Here is a 16468-nt window from a genome sequence, read left to right on the forward strand (position 1 = left end):
CTCGTCGGCCGCGGCGCCTCGCTCCAAGTACGCGGAGATCAGCTCCAGCGAGGAGGGAGGATGACGATGCCGGCGGGGGCGGCGGAGGGCGACATCGAGGTCACGTCAGCAGCGGCGACGGAGACTCCTCAGCGTCGTTCCAGCGTGAGTGGCGGGGGGGGGTGGTGGTGGTGGTGGGCGGGGGGAGTCATTCAGTCACTCGCTCAATCGCTCGTTCAATCGCTCGTTCAATCGCTCGTTCAATCGCTCGTTCAATCGCTCGCTCCCTCGCCCACTCACTCGCCCACTCACTCACCCACTCATTCAATCACTCGCCCACTCACTCAATCACTCGCCCACTCACTCGCCCGCTCGTTCAATCGCTCGCTCCCTCACCCACTCACTCACTCGCCCACTCATTCAATCACTCGCCCACTCACTCGCCCACTCATTCAATCACTCGCTCCCTCGCCCACTCACTCACCCACTCACTCGCCCACTCACTCACTCACCCACTCATTCAATCACTCGCCCACTCACTCAATCACTCGCCCACTCACTCGCCCACTCGTTCAATCGCTCGCTCCCTCGCCCACTCACTCGCCCACTCACTCGCCCACTCACTCGCCCACTCAATCACTCGCCCACTCACTCGCCCGCTCGTTCAATCGCTCGCTCCCTCGCCCACTCACTCACTCGCCCACTCATTCAATCACTCGCCCACTCACTCGCCCACTCATTCAATCACTCGCTCCCTCGCCCACTCACTCACCCACTCACTCGCCCACTCACTCACTCACTCACTCACCCACTCATTCAATCACTCGCCCACTCAGTCGCCCGCTCGTTCAATCGCTCGCTCCCTCGCCCACTCACTCGCCCACTCATTCAATCACTCGCCCACTCACTCGCCCACTCATTCAATCACTCGCTCCCTCGCCCACTCACTCACCCACTCACTCGCCCACTCACTCACTCACCCACTCATTCAATCACTCGCCCACTCATTCAATCACTCGCCCACTCACTCGCCCACTCATTCAATCACTCGCTCCCTCGCCCACTCACTCACCCACTCACTCGCCCACTCACTCACTCACTCATTCAATCACTCGCCCACTCAGTCGCCCGCTTGTTCAATCGCTCGCTCCCTCGCCCACTCACTCGCCCACTCATTCAATCACTCGCCCACTCACTCGCCCACTCATTCAATCACTCGCTCCCTCGCCCACTCACTCACCCACTCACTCGCCCACTCACTCACTCACCCACTCATTCAATCACTCGCCCACTCACTCAATCACTCGCCCACTCACTCGCCCACTCGTTCAATCGCTCGCTCCCTCGCCCACTCACTCGCCCACTCGTTCAATCGCTCGCTCCCTCGCCCACTCACTCGCCCACTCGCTTGCCCACTCACTCGCCCACTCAATCACTCGCCCACTCACTCGCCCGCTCGTTCAATCGCTCGCTCCCTCGCCCACTCACTCACCCACTCACTCGCCCACTCACTCGCCCACTCAGTCATTCACTCATCCACTCACTCAATCATTCATTCACTCACCCACTCACCTCACTGACCCACCCACTAACCTCTCTCCATGTGTCTCCGTGTCTCTTCCCATGTGTGTCCGTGTCTCTGTGTCTCTCTCCCCATGTCTCCCCGTGTCTCTCTCACCATGTCTCCGTGTCTCCATGTCTCTCCCCTGTCTCCACGTGTCTCTTTCTGTATCTCTCTCTCCCCGTGTCTCTCTCCCCGCGTCTCTCTCCCTGCGTCTCTCTCCCCGCGTCTCTCTCCCCGTGTCTCTCTCCCCACGTCTCTCTCCCCGTGTCTCTCTCACCGTGTCTCTCTCCCCGTGTCTCTCTCCCCGTGTCTCTCCCCGTGTCTCTCTCCCCGTGTCTCTCTCTCCCCGCGTCTCTCTCCCCGCGTCTCTCTCCCCGTGTCTCACCGTGTCTCTCTCCCCGTGTCTCTCTTTCCGTGTCTCTCTCCCCGGGTCTCTCTCTCTCCCCGTGTCTCTCTCTCTCCCCCGTGTCTCTCCCTCTCACCGTGGCTCTCTCCCTCTCACCGTGGCTCTCTCCCCGCGTCTCTCCCCGCGTTTCTCCCCGTGTCTCTCTCCCCGTGTCTCTCTCTCTCCCCGTGTCTCTCTCTCTCCCCGTGTCTCTCTCCCTCTCACCGTGGCTCTCTCCCCGCGTCTCTCCCCGTGTCTCTCTCCCCATGTCTCTCTCTCTCCCCGTGTCTCTCTCTCTCCCCGTGTCTCTCTCTCTCCCCGTGTCTCTCTCACCGTGTCTCTCTCCCCGTGTCTCTCTCCCTCCCCGTGTCTCTCTCTCTCCCCGTGTCTCTCACCGTGTCTCTCTCCCCGTGTCTCTCTCTCTCCCCGTCTCTCTCCCCATGTCTCTCTCCCCATGTCTCTCTCTCCCCGTGTCTCTCTCTCTCCCCGTGTCTCTCTCACCGTGTCTCTCTCCCCGTGTCTCTCTCTCTCCCCGTGTCTCTCTCTCTCCCCGTGTCTCTCTCTCTCCCCGTGTCTCTCTCTCTCCTCGTGTCTCTCTCTCCCCGTGTCTCTCTCTCTCCCCATGTCTCTCTCTCTTCGTGTCTCTCTCTCCCTGTGTCTCTCTCTCTCACCGTGTCTCTCTCACCGTGTCTCTCTCTCCATGTCTCTCTCCCCGTGTCTCTCTCTCTCCCCGTGTCTCTCTCTCTCCTCGTGTCTCTCTCTCCCCGTGTCTCTCCCCGTGTCTCTCTCTCTCACCGTCTCGCTCCCCGTCTGTCTCTCTCCCCGCGTCTCCCTCCCCGCGTCTCTCTCTCTCCCCGTGTTTCTCTCCCCGTGTCTCTCTCTCCATGTCTCTCTCCCCGTGTCTCTCTCTCTCCCCGTGTCTGTCTCTCTCCCCGTGTCTCCCTCTCTCTCCCCGCGTCTCCCCTCCCCGCGTCTCCCTCTCTCCCCGTGTCTCTCCCTCTCACCGTGTCTCTACGCGTGTCTCTCTCCCCGTGGCTCTCTCTCTCACCGTGTCTCTCCCTCTCACCGTGTCTCTCTCTCTCACCGTGTCTCTCTCCCCGCGTCTCTCCCCGTGTCTCTCTCTCTCACCGTGTCTCTCTCCCCGCGTCTCTCCCCGTGTCTCTCTCTCTCACCCTGTCTCTCTCTCCCCGCGTCTCCCTCCCCGCGTCTCCCTCTCTCCCCGTGTCTCTCCCTCTCGCCGTGTCTCTCCCTGTGTCTCTCTCTCACCGTGTCTCTCCCCGTGTCTCTCTCATCGTGTCTCTCCCTCTCCCCGTGTCTCTCCCTCTCGCCGTGTCTCTCCCTCTCGCCGTGTCTCTCCCCGTGTCTCTCACTCACCGTGTCTCTCCCCGTGTCTCTCCCCGTGTCTCTCCCTCTCCCCGTGTCTCTCTCCCTCCCCGCGTCTCTCCGCCGCAGTCCCCACGAAGCGTGCTCGTCGCGAGGATCCGCGCACCTCGTCCACCTCGTCCACCTCGTCCACCTCGTCCACCCCGTGGAGGGCCGAGCGCTCGCGCAGGCACAGCCACGGAGCGGCAGCGGCGGCGGCGGCGGCCCCCGGGGGAGATGGGGGCAGCCGCAGGGGCAGCAGCAGCGGGGGATGGGGGACGGGGGCAGAGGGGGCAGGGGGGAGAAGGGGCAGCAGCGGTGGTGGTGGTGGTGGTGGCGGTGGGAGGCACAGGGAGAGGAGCCCCTACACTGCCACGCCTGAGTCGCCCCCCTCGCCCGCCACTCGTGAGTTGTGGGGTTGGGGGTGGGTGGGTGGGTGAGTGGGTGGGTGGGTGGGTGAGTGGGTGGGTGAGTGGGTGGGTGGGTGGGTGGGTGAGTGGGTGAGTGGGTGGGTGGGTGGGTGAGAGAATGGGTGGATGGGTGAGAGAATGGGTGAGTGGGTGAGAGAATGGGTGAGTGGGTGGGTGAGTGGGTGGGTGGGTGAGTGGGTGGGTGGGTGAGTGGGTGGGTGGGTGGGTGAGTGGGTGGGTGGTTGGGTGGGTGGGTGGTTGGGTGGGTGGGTGAGTGGGTGGGTGAGTGGGTGGGTGGGTGGGTGAGTGGGTGGGTGGGTGGGTGGGTGGGTGGGTGGGTGAGTGGGTGGGTGAGTGGGTGGGTGGGTGAGTGGGTGGGTGGGTGGGTGAGTGGGTGAGTGAGTGGGTGAGTGGGTGAGAGAATGGGTGGATGGGTGAGAGAATGGGTGAGTGGGTGAGAGAATGGGTGAGTGGGTGGGTGAGTGGGTGGGTGGGTGGGTGAGTGGGTGGGTGGGTGGGTGAGTGGGTGGGTGGGTGAGTGGGTGGGTGGGTGAGTGGGTGGGTGGGTGAGTGGGTGCGTGGGTGAGTGGGTGGTGGGTGGGTGGTGAGTGGGTGGGTGGTTGGGTGGGTGGGTGAGTGGGTGGGTGAGTGGGTGGGTGGGTGGGTGAGAGAATGGGTGAGTGGGTGTGTGGGTGGGTGAGTGGGTGGGTGGGTGGGTGAATGGGTGAGTGGGTGGGTGAATGGGTGAGTGGGTGGGTGAATGGGTGAGTGGGTGGGTGGGTGAGTGGGTGGGTGAATGGGTGAGAGAATGGGTGGGTGGGTGAGTGGGTGAGTGTGTGGGTGAGTGAGTGGGGGAGTGAGTGGGTGGGAGAATTGGTGAGTGGGTGGGTGGGTGAGTGGGTGAGTGAGTGGGTGAGTGAGTGGGTGGGAGAATTGGTGAGTGGGTGGGTGAGTGAGTGGGGTGAGTGAGTGGGTGGGAGAATTGGTGAGTGGGTGGTGGTGAGCGCCTCTCTCCCTCATTCCCCCCCCCCCTCTCCCCCCCCCAGTCGCCCGGAAGAGGCAGAGGGAGCGCGAACGACTGAAGAAGAAGCGAGCTTACGAACCCAAACACACTCCTGAGGGTACGTGACCCCCACGTGACCCCCAGCGACGTGACCCCCACGTGACCCCCAGCGACGTGACCTCCCTCGCCTGACGTCACCCGATCGTTTATTTTCCCCCCTCTCCCCCCCCCCCCCCCCCGTAGAGCTGATGGAGACTCCGACGTTTCGACGTTTCAACCGAGCTCTCAGCTCCATCTTTGAGAAGATGGAGGACATGGACTTGTCAGTCTCCATGGGTGAGGATCCTCACCCAGCCACTCACCCAGCCACTCACCCAGCCACTCACCCAGCCACTCACTCAGCCACTCACCCAGCCACTCACCCAGCCACTCACCCAGCCACTCACCCAGCCACTCACCCAGCTACTCACCCAGCTACTCAGCCAGCTACTCACCCAGCCACTCACCCAACCACTCACTCAGCCACTCACCCAGCCACAGCCACTCACCCAGCCACTCACCCAGCTACTCACTCAGCCACTCACCCAGCCACTCACCCAGCCACTCACCCAGCCACTCACTCAGCCACTCACCCGGCCACTCACCCAGCTACTCACCCAGCCACTCACCCAGCTACTCACCCAGCCATTCACTCAGCTACTCACCCAGCCACTCACCCAGCTACTCACTCAGCCACTCACCCAGCCACTCACCCAGCCACTCACTCAGCCACTCACCCAGCCACTCACTCAGCCACTCACCCAGCCACTCACTCAGCCACTCACTCAGCTACTCACTCAGCCACTCACCCAGCTACTCACCCAGCCACTCACTCAGCCACTCACCCAGCCACTCACCCAGCTACTCACCCAGCCACTCACCCAGCCACTCACCCAGCCACTCACTCAGCCACTCACCCAGCCACAGCCACTCACCCAGCTACTCACCCAGCTACTCACCCAGCCACTCACTCAGCCACTCACCCAGCCACTCACCCAGCCACTCACTCAGCTACTCACCCAGCCACTCACCCAGCCACTCACTCAGCTACTCACCCAGCTACTCACCCAGCTACTCACCCAGCCACTCACCCAGCCACTCACCCAGCTACTCACTCAGCTACTCACCCGGCCACTCACTCAGCCACTCACTCAGCCACTCACCCAGCCACTCACCCAGCCACTCACCCAGCTACTCACCCAGCTACTCACCCAACTACTCACCCAGCCACTCACTCAGCTACTCACCCAGCCACTCACCCAGCTACTCGCCCAGCCACTCACCCAGCTACTCACTCAGCCACTCACCTTGCCACTCACCCAGCTACTCGCCCAGCCACTCACCCAGCTACTCACCCAGCCACTCACTCAGCCACTCACCCAGCCACTCACCCAGCCACTCACCCAGCCACTCACTCAGCCACTCACCCAGCCACTCACCCAGCCACTCACCCAGCCACTCACTCAGCTATCACCCAGCCACTCACTCAGCTACTCACCCAGCCATTCACTCAGCCACTCACCCAGCCACTCACTCAGCCACTCACCCAGCCACTCACCCAGCCACTCACCCAGCCACTCACTCAGCTACTCACCCAGCCACTCACCCAGCTACTCACCCAGCCACTCACTCAGCCACTCACCCAGCCACTCACTCAGCCACTCACTCAGCCACTCACCCAGCTACTCACTCAGCTACTCACTCAGCTACTCACTCAGCCACTCACCCAGCTACTCACTCAGCTACTCACCCAGCCACTCACCCAACCACTCACCCAACCACTCACCCAGCTACTCACTCAGCTATCACCCAGTCACTCACTCAGCCACTCACCCAGCCACTCACTCAGCTACTCACCCAGCCACTCACTAAGCCACTCACCCAGCCACTCACTCAGCTATCACCCAGCCACTCACTCAGCTACTCACCCAGCCACTCACTCAGCTACTCACCCAGCCACTCACTCAGCTACTCACCCAGCCACTCACCCAGCCACTCACCCAGCCACTCACCCAGCTACTCACCCAGCTACTCAGCCAGCTACTCACCCAGCCACTCACCCAGCCACTCACCCAGCCACTCACTCAGCTACTCACCCAGCCACTCACCCAGCTACTCACCCAGCCACTCACGCAGCCACTCACCCAGCCACTCACCCAGCCACTCACCCAGCCACTCACCCAGCCACTCACCCAGCTACTCACCCAGCTACTCACTCAGCCACTCACCCAGCCACTCACTCAGCCACTCACCCAGCCACTCACTCAGCTACTCACCCAGCCACTCACCCAGCCACTCACCCAACCACTCACTCAACCACTCACCCAGCCACTCACCCAGCCACTCACCCAGCTACTCACCCAGCCACTCACCCAGCCACTCACCCAACCACTCACCCAGCTACTCACCCAGCTACTCACCCAGCCACTCACCCAGCCACTCACTCAGCCACTCACCCAGCCACTCACCCAGCCACTCACCCAGCCACTCACCCAGCCACTCACCCAGCTACTCAGCCAGCTACTCACCCAGCCACTCACCCAGCCACTCACCCAGCCACTCACTCAGCTACTCACCCAGCCACTCACCCAGCTACTCACCCAACTACTCATCCAGCCACTCACCCAGCCACTCACCCAGCCACTCACCCAGCCACTCACCCAGCCACTCACCCAGCTACTCACTCAGCCACTCACTCAGCCACTCACCCAGCTACTCACTCAGCTACTCACTCAGCCACTCACCAAGCTACTCACCCAGCTACTCACTCAGCTACTCACCCAGCCACTCACCCAGCTACTCACTCAGCTACTCACCCAGCCACTCACCCAGCTACTCACCCAGCTACTCACCCAGCTAATCACCCAGCTACTCACCCAGCTACTCACCCAGCTACTCAGCTACTCACCCAGCCACTCACCCAGCTACTCACCCAGCTCCTCACCCAGCCACTCACTCAGCTACTCACCCAGCTACTCACTCAGCTACTCACCCAGCTACTCACCCAGCCACTCACCCAGCTACTCACCCAGCCACTCACCCAGCTACTCACCCAGCTACTCACCCAGTTACTCACTCAGCTACTCACTCAGCTACTCACCCGGCCACTCACTCAGCTACTCACCCAGCCACTCACCCAGCTACTCACCCAGCCACTCACCCAGCCACTCACTCAGCCACTCACCCAGCCACTCACCCAGCCACTCACCCAGCCACTCACCCAGCCACTCACCCAGCTACTCAGCCAGCTACTCACCCAGCCACTCACCCAGCCACTCACTCAGCTACTCACCCAGCCACTCACCCAGCTACTCACCCAACTACTCATCCAGCCACTCACCCAGCCACTCACCCAGCTACTCACCCAGCCACTCACCCAGCCACTCACCCAGCCACTCACCCAGCTACTCACTCAGCCACTCACTCAGCCACTCACCCAGCTACTCACTCAGCTACTCACTCAGCCACTCACCCAGCTACTCACCCAGCTACTCACTCAGCTACTCACCCAGCCACTCACCCAGCTACTCACTCAGCTACTCACCCAGCCACTCACTCAGCCACTCACCCAGCTACTCACCCAGCCACTCACCCAGCTACTCACCCAGCCACTCACTCAGCCACTCACACAGCCACTCACCCAGCTACTCACCCAGCTACTCACTCAGCTACTCGCTCAGCTACTCACCCAGCCACTCACTCAGCCACTCACCCAGCTACTCACCCAGCCACTCACCCAGCCACTCACCCAGCCACTCACCCCAGCTACTCACCCAGCTACTCACCTTTGCCACTCACCCAGCTACTCACCCAGCCACTCACCCAGCCACTCACCCAGCTACTCACCCAGCTACTCACCCAGCCACTCACCCAGCCACTCACCCAGCCACTCACCCAGCTACTCACCCAGCCACTCACTCAGCTACTCACCCAGCCACTCACTCAGCTACTCACCCAGCCACTCACCCAACCACTCACCCCAACCACTCACCCAGCTACTCACCCAGCCACTCACCCAGCTACTCACTCAGCTACTCACCCAGCCACTCACCCAACCACTCACTCAGCTACTCACTCAGCTATCACCCAGCCACTCACTCAGCCACTCACCCAGCCACTCACTCAGCTACTCACCCAGCCACTCACTCAGCCACTCACCCAGCCACTCACTCAGCTATCACCCAGCCACTCACTCAGCTACTCACCCAGCCACTCACTCAGCTACTCACCCAGCCACTCACTCAGCTACTCACCCAGCCACTCACCCAGCCACTCACCCAGCCACTTACCCAGCTACTCACCCAGCTACTCACCCAGCTACTCACCCAGCTACTCACCCAGCTACTCACCCAGCCACTCACCCAGCTCCTCACCCAGCCACTCACCCAGCTACTCGCTCAGCTACTCACCCAGCTACTCACCCAGCTACTCACCCAGCTACTCACCCAGGCACTCACCCAGCTCCTCACCCAGCTACTCACTCAGCTACTCACCCAGCTACTCACCCAGCTACTCACCCAGCCACTCACCCAGCTCCTCACCCAGCCACTCACCCAGCTACTCACCCAGCCACTCACCCAGCCCCTCACCCAGCTACTCACCCAGCTACTCACCCAGCTACTCACCCAGCTACTCACCCAGCCACTCACCCAGCTCCTCACCCAGCTACTCACCCAGCTACTCACCCAGCTACTCACCCAGCCACTCACCCAGCTACTCACCCAGCCACTCGCCCAGCTACTCACCCAGCTACTCACCCAGCCACTCACCCAGCTCCTCACCCAGCTACTCACCCAGCTACTCACCCAGCTACTCACCCAGCTACTCACCCAGCTACTCACCCAGCTACTCACCCAGCTACTCACCCAGCCACTCACCCAGCCCCTCACCCAGCCACTCGCCCAGCTGCTCACCCAGCCACTCACCCAGCCCCTCACCCAGCTACTCACCCAGCTACTCACCCAGCTACTCACCCAGCCACTCACCCAGCTACTCACCCAGCTACTCACCCAGCTACTCACCCAGCTACTCACCCAGCTACTCACCCAGCCACTCACCCAGCTCCTCACCCAGCTACTCACCCAGCTACTCACCCAGCTACTCACCCAGCTACTCACCCAGCTACTCACCCAGCTACTCACCCAGCTACTCACCCAGCCACTCACCCAGCTACTCACCCAGCCACTCACCCAACTACTCGCTCAGCTACTCACCCAGCTACTCACCCAGCTACTCACCCAGCTACTCACCCAGCCACTCACCCAGCTCCTCACCCAGCTACTCACTCAGCTACTCACCCAGCTACTCACCCAGCTACTCACCCAGCCACTCACCCAGCTCCTCACCCAGCCACTCACCCAGCTACTCACCCAGCCACTCACCCAGCCCCTCACCCAGCTACTCACCCAGCTACTCACCCAGCTACTCACCCAGCTACTCACCCAGCCACTCACTCAGCTCCTCACCCAGCTACTCACCCAGCTACTCACCAAGCTACTCACCCAGCTACTCACCCAGCCACTCACCCAGCTACTCACCCAGCCACTCACCCAGCTACTCACCCAGCCACTCACCCAGCCCCTCACCCAGCCACTCACCCAGCTACTCACCCAGCTACTCACCCAGCTACTCACCCAGCTACTCACTTGTGGTTGTGGTGGTGGTGGTGGGGGTCCAGCGGATGATGACCAGATCCCAGAAGAAATGCTCCTGTCCAAGCAGATGCTGGCTGAGCTCAGCAGCGAGGCAGCCAAACTCAAGTCCATGGGCATCATGAACAAGGTAATTACCCTACATACAATCCCATATATACACAATCCCATATATATACACAATCCCATATATACACAATCCCCTATACACAATCCCCTATATACATAATCCACTACACACACTCCCCCATATACACAACCAGCAGCTTGTACCCGTTCTTCGCGCGGAAATTAATGTTTTAGTCCCAGTATATACAGGTTATTCCCCCTGCCGCATGCAATACATTTTATCCATTATTGCGCCCCCAGAAATACGAAAGTCTATTTTTATAATTTGTGCATAGTGTACAGCCTGGAAGCTAGCCGCGTGCCAAATTTAAAGTTTGTTGCATGTTGGGAAGTTTGCTGAACATTTCGAACAGGCACACACATTCACAAATTTCCCTTTTGTATATATAGAGATCCCCTACATACACAACCCCTAATCTACACAATCCCATATATACACAATCCTCTATATAGCCAATCCCCTATATAGCCAATCCCCTATACACACTACAGATGTTGCTTGTATTGGTTGTTGACGTGGTGGTGGTTGTGGTGATGGTGGTGGTGTTGACGTGGTGGTGGTTGTGATGACTGTGGTGGTTGTTGACGTGGTGGTGGTTGTGGTGGTGATGGTGGTTGTGGTGGTGGTGGTGATGGTGGTGAGGGTGGTGGTGGTGGTGGTGATGGTGGTGGTGGTGGTGGTTGTGGTGATGGTGGTGGTGGTGGTTGTGATGGTGGTGGTTGTGGTGATGGTGGTGGTGATGGTGGTGGTGTTGACGTGGTGGTGGTTGTGATGGCTGTGGTGGTTGTTGACGTGGTGGTGGTTGTGGTGGTTGTTGACGTGGTGGTGGTTGTGGTGGTGATGGTTGTTGACGTGGTGGTGGTTGTGGTGGTGATGGTTGTTGACGTGGTGGTGGTTGTGGTGGTGATGGTTGTTGACGTGGTGGTGGTTGTGGTGGTGGTGGTTGTGATGGTTGTTGACGTGGTGGTGGTGGTGGTTGTGATGGTTGTTGACGTGGTGGTTGTGGTGGTTGTGGTGGTGTTGACGTGGTGGTTGTGGTGGTTGTTGACGTGGTGGTGGTTGTGGTGGTGATGGTTGTTGACGTGGTGGTGGTTGTGGTGGTGATGGTTGTTGACGTGGTGGTGATGGTTGTGGTGGTGATGGTTGTTGACGTGGTGGTGGTGGTGGTGGTTGTGGTGGTTGTTGACGTGGTGGTGGTTGTGGTGGTGGTGGTGGTGGTGTTGACGTGGTGGTGGTTGTGGTGGTTGTTGACGTGGTGGTGGTTGTGGTGGTGATGGTTGTTGACGTGGTGGTGGTGGTTGTGGTGGTTGTTGACGTGGTGGTGGTTGTGGTGATGGTTGTTGACGTGGTGGTGGTTGTGGTGGTGATGGTTGTTGACGTGGTGGTGATGGTTGTGGTGGTTGTTGACGTGGTGGTTGTGGTGGTTGTGGTGGTGTTGACGTGGTGGTGGTTGTGGTGGTTGTTGACGTGGTGGTGGTTGTGGTTGTTGATGTGGTGGTTGTGGTGGTGGTTGTGGTGATGTTTGCGGTGGTGGTTGTGGTGATGGTTGTTGACGTGGTGGTTGTGGTGGTGGTTGTTGACGTGGTGGTGGTTGTGGTGATGGTTGTTGACGTGGTGGTTGTGGTGATGGTTGTTGACGTGGTGGTTGCGGTGGTGGTTGTTGACGTGGTAATGGTTGTTGACATGGTGGTGGTGGTTGTGGTGATGGTTGTTGACGTGGTGGTTGTGGTGGTTGTGGTGATGGTTGTTGACGTGGTGGTGGTTGTGGTGGTTGTGGTGGTTGTTGACGTGGTGATGGTTGTTGACGTGGTGGTGGTTGTGGTGGTTGTTGACGTGGTGATGGTTGTTGACGTGGTGGTTGTGGTGGTTGTGGTGGTTGTTGACGTGGTGATGGTTGTTGATGTGGTGGTTGTGGTGGTTGTGGTGGTTGTTGACGTGGTGATGGTTATTGACGTGTGGTTGTGGTGATGGTTGTTGACGTGGTGATGGTTGTTGACGTGGTGGTGGTTGTGGTGGTTGTGGTGGTTGTGGTGATGGTTGTTGACGTGGTGATGGTTGTTGACGTGGTGGTGGTTGTGGTGGTTGTGGTGGTTGTGGTGGTGGTTGTTGACATGGTGGTGGTTGTGGTGGTTGTGGTGGCTGTGGTGGTTGTGGTGATGGTTGTTGACGTGGTGATGGTTGTTGACGTGGTTGTGGTGGTTGTGATGGTTGTTGACGTGGTGATGGTTGTTGACGTGGTTGTGGTGGTTGTGGTGGTTGTGGTGATGGTTGTTGACGTGGTGATGGTTGTTGACGTGGTGGTGGTTGTGGTGGTTGTGGTGGTTGTTGACGTGGTGATGGTTGTTGACGTGGTTGTGGTGGTTGTGGTGGTTGTGGTGGTTGTTGACGTGGTGATGGTTGTTGACGTAGTTGTGGTGGTTGTGGTGGTTGTGGTGATGGTTGTTGACGTGGTTGTGGTGGTTGTGGTGGTTGTGGTGGTTGTTGACGTGTTGATGGTTGTTGACGTGGTGGTGTGGTGGTTGTGGTGGTTGTTGACGTGGTGGTGGTTGTGGTGGTTGTGGTGGTTGTGGTGGTGGTGTTGACGTGGTGATGGTTGTTGACGTGGTTGTGGTGGTTGTGGTGGTGGTTGTTGACGTGGTTGTGGTGGTTGTGGTGGTTGTTGACGTGTTGATGGTTGTTGACGTGGTGGTGTGGTGGTTGTGGTGGTTGTTGACGTGGTGGTGGTTGTTGACGTGGTGATGGTTGTTGACGTGGTGGTGGTTGTGGTGATGGTTGTTGACGTGGTGATGGTTGTTGACGTGGTGGTGGTTGTGGTGGTTGTGGTGGTTGTTGACGTGGTGATGGTTGTTGACGTGTTGATGGTTGTTGACGTGGTGATGGTTGTTGTGGTGGTTGTGGTGGTTGTGGTGGTGGTTGTTGACGTGGTGATGGTGTTGACGTGGTGGTGGTTGTGGTGGTTGTGGTGGTTGTTGACGTGGTGGTGGTTGTTGACGTGGTGGTGGTGGTTGTGGTGGTTGTGGTGGTTGTTGACGTGTTGATGGTTGTTGACGTGGTGGTGGTTGTGGTGGTTGTGGTGGTTGTTGTGGTTGTTGACGTGTTGATGGTTGTTGACGTGGTTGTGGTGGTTGTGGTGGTTGTGGTGGCTGTGTAGATCTCGACAGAGCGGACGGTGAAGCTGCTGAACGTGCTGGAGAAGAACATGAAGGACGGGGCCAAGCTGCACACCCTGCTGAGTCACGTGAGCGGGGGGGGGTGGGGGGCACGGGGGGTGGGGGGCACGGGGGGGGGGTGGGGGGCACGGGGGGTGGGGGGCACGGGGGGGGGTGGGGGGCACGGGGGGTGGGGGGCACGGGGGGGGGGTGGGGGCACGGGGGGTGGGGGGCACGGGGGGGGGTGGGGGGCACGGGGGGTGGGGGCGGTGAGAGACACGGAGATGATGAACAGTAAATAGACTCTCTAGTCCACCACGCTGCTAGTCCACCAATCCCCCTGCCGTCCACCACGCTCCTAGTCCACCACGCTGCTAGTCCACCAATCCCCCTGCCGTCCACCACGCTCCTAGTCCACCACGCTGCTAGCCCACCAATCCCCCTGCCGTCCACCACGCTCCTAGTCCACCACGCTCCTAGTCCACCACGCTGCTAGTCCACCACGCTGCTAGTCCACCACGCTGCTAGTCCACACGCTGCTAGTCCACCACGCTGCTAGTCCACCAATCCCCCTGCCGTCCACCACGCTCCTAGTCCACCACGCTCCTAGTCCACCACGCTGCTAGTCCACCAATCCCCCTGCCGTCCACCAGGCTGCTAGTCCACCACGCTGCTAGTCCACCACGCTGCTAGTCCACCAATCCCCCTGCCGTCCACCAGGCTGCTAGTCCACCACGCTGCTAGCCCACCACGCTGCTAGCCCACCACGCTCCTAGTCCACCACGCTGCTAGTCCACCACGCTGCTAGTCCACCACGCTGCTAGTCCACCAATCCCCCTGCCGTCCACCACCTCCGCCAGGAGCACGAAAGCGAGGTGGAGGAGCGCCTGTGGAGGGACCTGATCCTGGAGCGAGTCTCCAAGTCCGCTGACGCTGCCCTCGCCGCCCTGCGCATCCTCACATCGCCTGCCATGCCCAAGGCAGCCTACATCGACGACGTCATTGAGCGGGCCGTCGCCTTCACCAAGTTCCACCTGCAGAACACGCTGTACCCGGAGTACGACCCCGTCTACCGCGTGCACCCGGACGGAGGTACGCGCCCGCCTGCCGGCTCACCCGCTCGCCTACCCGCTCGCTCGCTCGCTCGCCCGCTCGGTCAATCACCCACTCGGTCAATCACCCACTCGGTCACTCGCCCGCTCACTCGGTCAATCACCCACTCGGTCAATCACTCACTCGGTAAATCTCTCACTCGGTCACTCGCCCGCTCACTCGGTCAATCACCCACTCGGTCAATCACCCACTCGGTCAATCACTCACTCGGTCAATCACTCACTCGCCTACCCACTCGCTCGCTCACTCGGTCAATCACCCACTCGGTCAATCACCCACTCGGTCAATCGCTCACTCGGTCAATCACTCACTCGCCTACCCACTCGCTCGCTCACTCGGTCAATCACCCACTCGGTCAATCACCCACTCGGTCAATCGCTCACTCGGTCACTCGCTCGCTCACTCGGTCAATCACTCACTCGCCTACCCGCTCACTCACTCACTCGGTCAATCACCCACTCGGTCAATCACCCACTCGGTCAATCACCCACTCAGTCAATCACCCACTCGGTCAATCACTCACTCGGTCAATCACTCACTCGCCTACCAGCTCGCTCACTCACTCGGTCAATCACTCACTCGGTCAATCACTCACTCGGTCAATCGCTCACTCGGTCAATCACTCACTCGGTCAATCACTCACTCGGTCAATCACTCACTTACCTACCCGCTCGCTCACTCACTCGGTCAATCACCGACTCGGTCAATCACCCACTCGGTCAATCACCCACTCGGTCAATCACTCACTCGGTCAATCACTCACTCGCCTACCAGCTCGCTCACTCACTCGGTCAATCACTCACTCGGTCAATCACTCACTCGGTCAATCGCTCACTTCGGTCAATCACTCACTCGGTCAATCACTCACTCGGTCAATCACTCACTTACCTACCCGCTCGCTCACTCACTCGGTCAATCACCGACTCGGTCAATCACCCACTCGGTCAATCACCCACTCGGTCAATCACCCACTCGGTCAATCACTCACTCGGTCAATCACCCACTCGGTCAATCACCCACTCGGTCAATCACTCACTCACCTACCCGCTCGCTCGCTAACTCACTCGGTCAATCACTCAATCGCCTACCCGCTCGCTCGCTCGCTCACTCGGTCAATCGCTCACTCGCCTACACGCTCGCTCGTTCACTCGCTCAATCACTCACTCGGTCACGATCTTGCGTATCCATTAGCTCACCCACTCGCCTACCTACTCGCGTAAATGCTCACTTGCCTACTCACCTACCCACCTACTCACCTACCCACTTGCTTACCACCCGCTCGATCACTCACCAACTCACTCACCAACTCACTCACCAACTCACTCACCAACTCACCAAGTCACTCACCAACTCACTCACCAACTCACTCACCAACTCACTCACTCACCAACTCACTCACCAACTCACTCACCAACTCACTCACCAACTCACTCACCAACTCACCTACTCACTCACCAACTCACTCACCAACTCACTCACCAACTCACTCACTCACTACAGGTGTTGGCTGTGGTCATGGTTCTAACACTGACCTCTTGTTGTCCTGGTTGTTGTTGTGGTGGTGGTGGTGATTGTGGTGGTTGTGGTTGTACTTGGTGGTGGTTGTTGTTGTGGTGATTGTGGTGGTTGTTGTTGTGGTGGTTGTGGTTGTACTTGTGGTGGTTGTTGTTGTGGTGGTGGTGA

The 16468-nt window shown here is 59.6% G+C and overlaps 1 protein-coding gene across 1 annotated transcript in view; it reads left to right on the forward strand.

Annotated features, from left to right (window-relative positions):
- NIPBL (NIPBL cohesin loading factor) overlaps positions 1 to 16468 on the forward strand; it is a 199954-nt gene that overhangs the window by 73846 nt on the left and 109640 nt on the right. The window contains exons 14-20 of the mRNA XM_076057949.1: positions 5 to 144; positions 3381 to 3695; positions 4747 to 4821; positions 4947 to 5039; positions 10420 to 10523; positions 13675 to 13761; positions 14533 to 14764. Of these exons, the coding sequence (XP_075914064.1) occupies positions 5 to 144; positions 3381 to 3695; positions 4747 to 4821; positions 4947 to 5039; positions 10420 to 10523; positions 13675 to 13761; positions 14533 to 14764 (1046 nt within the window). The remainder of the gene's footprint in view (positions 1 to 4; positions 145 to 3380; positions 3696 to 4746; positions 4822 to 4946; positions 5040 to 10419; positions 10524 to 13674; positions 13762 to 14532; positions 14765 to 16468) is intronic.

The sequence above is a fragment of the Petromyzon marinus genome, chromosome 85 (assembly GCF_048934315.1).
Source record: "Petromyzon marinus isolate PM22_M1 ecotype Great Lakes invasive population chromosome 85, UKy_Petmar_22M1.pri1.0, whole genome shotgun sequence".
In the NCBI taxonomy this organism is placed as follows: Eukaryota; Metazoa; Chordata; class Hyperoartia; order Petromyzontiformes; family Petromyzontidae; genus Petromyzon; species Petromyzon marinus.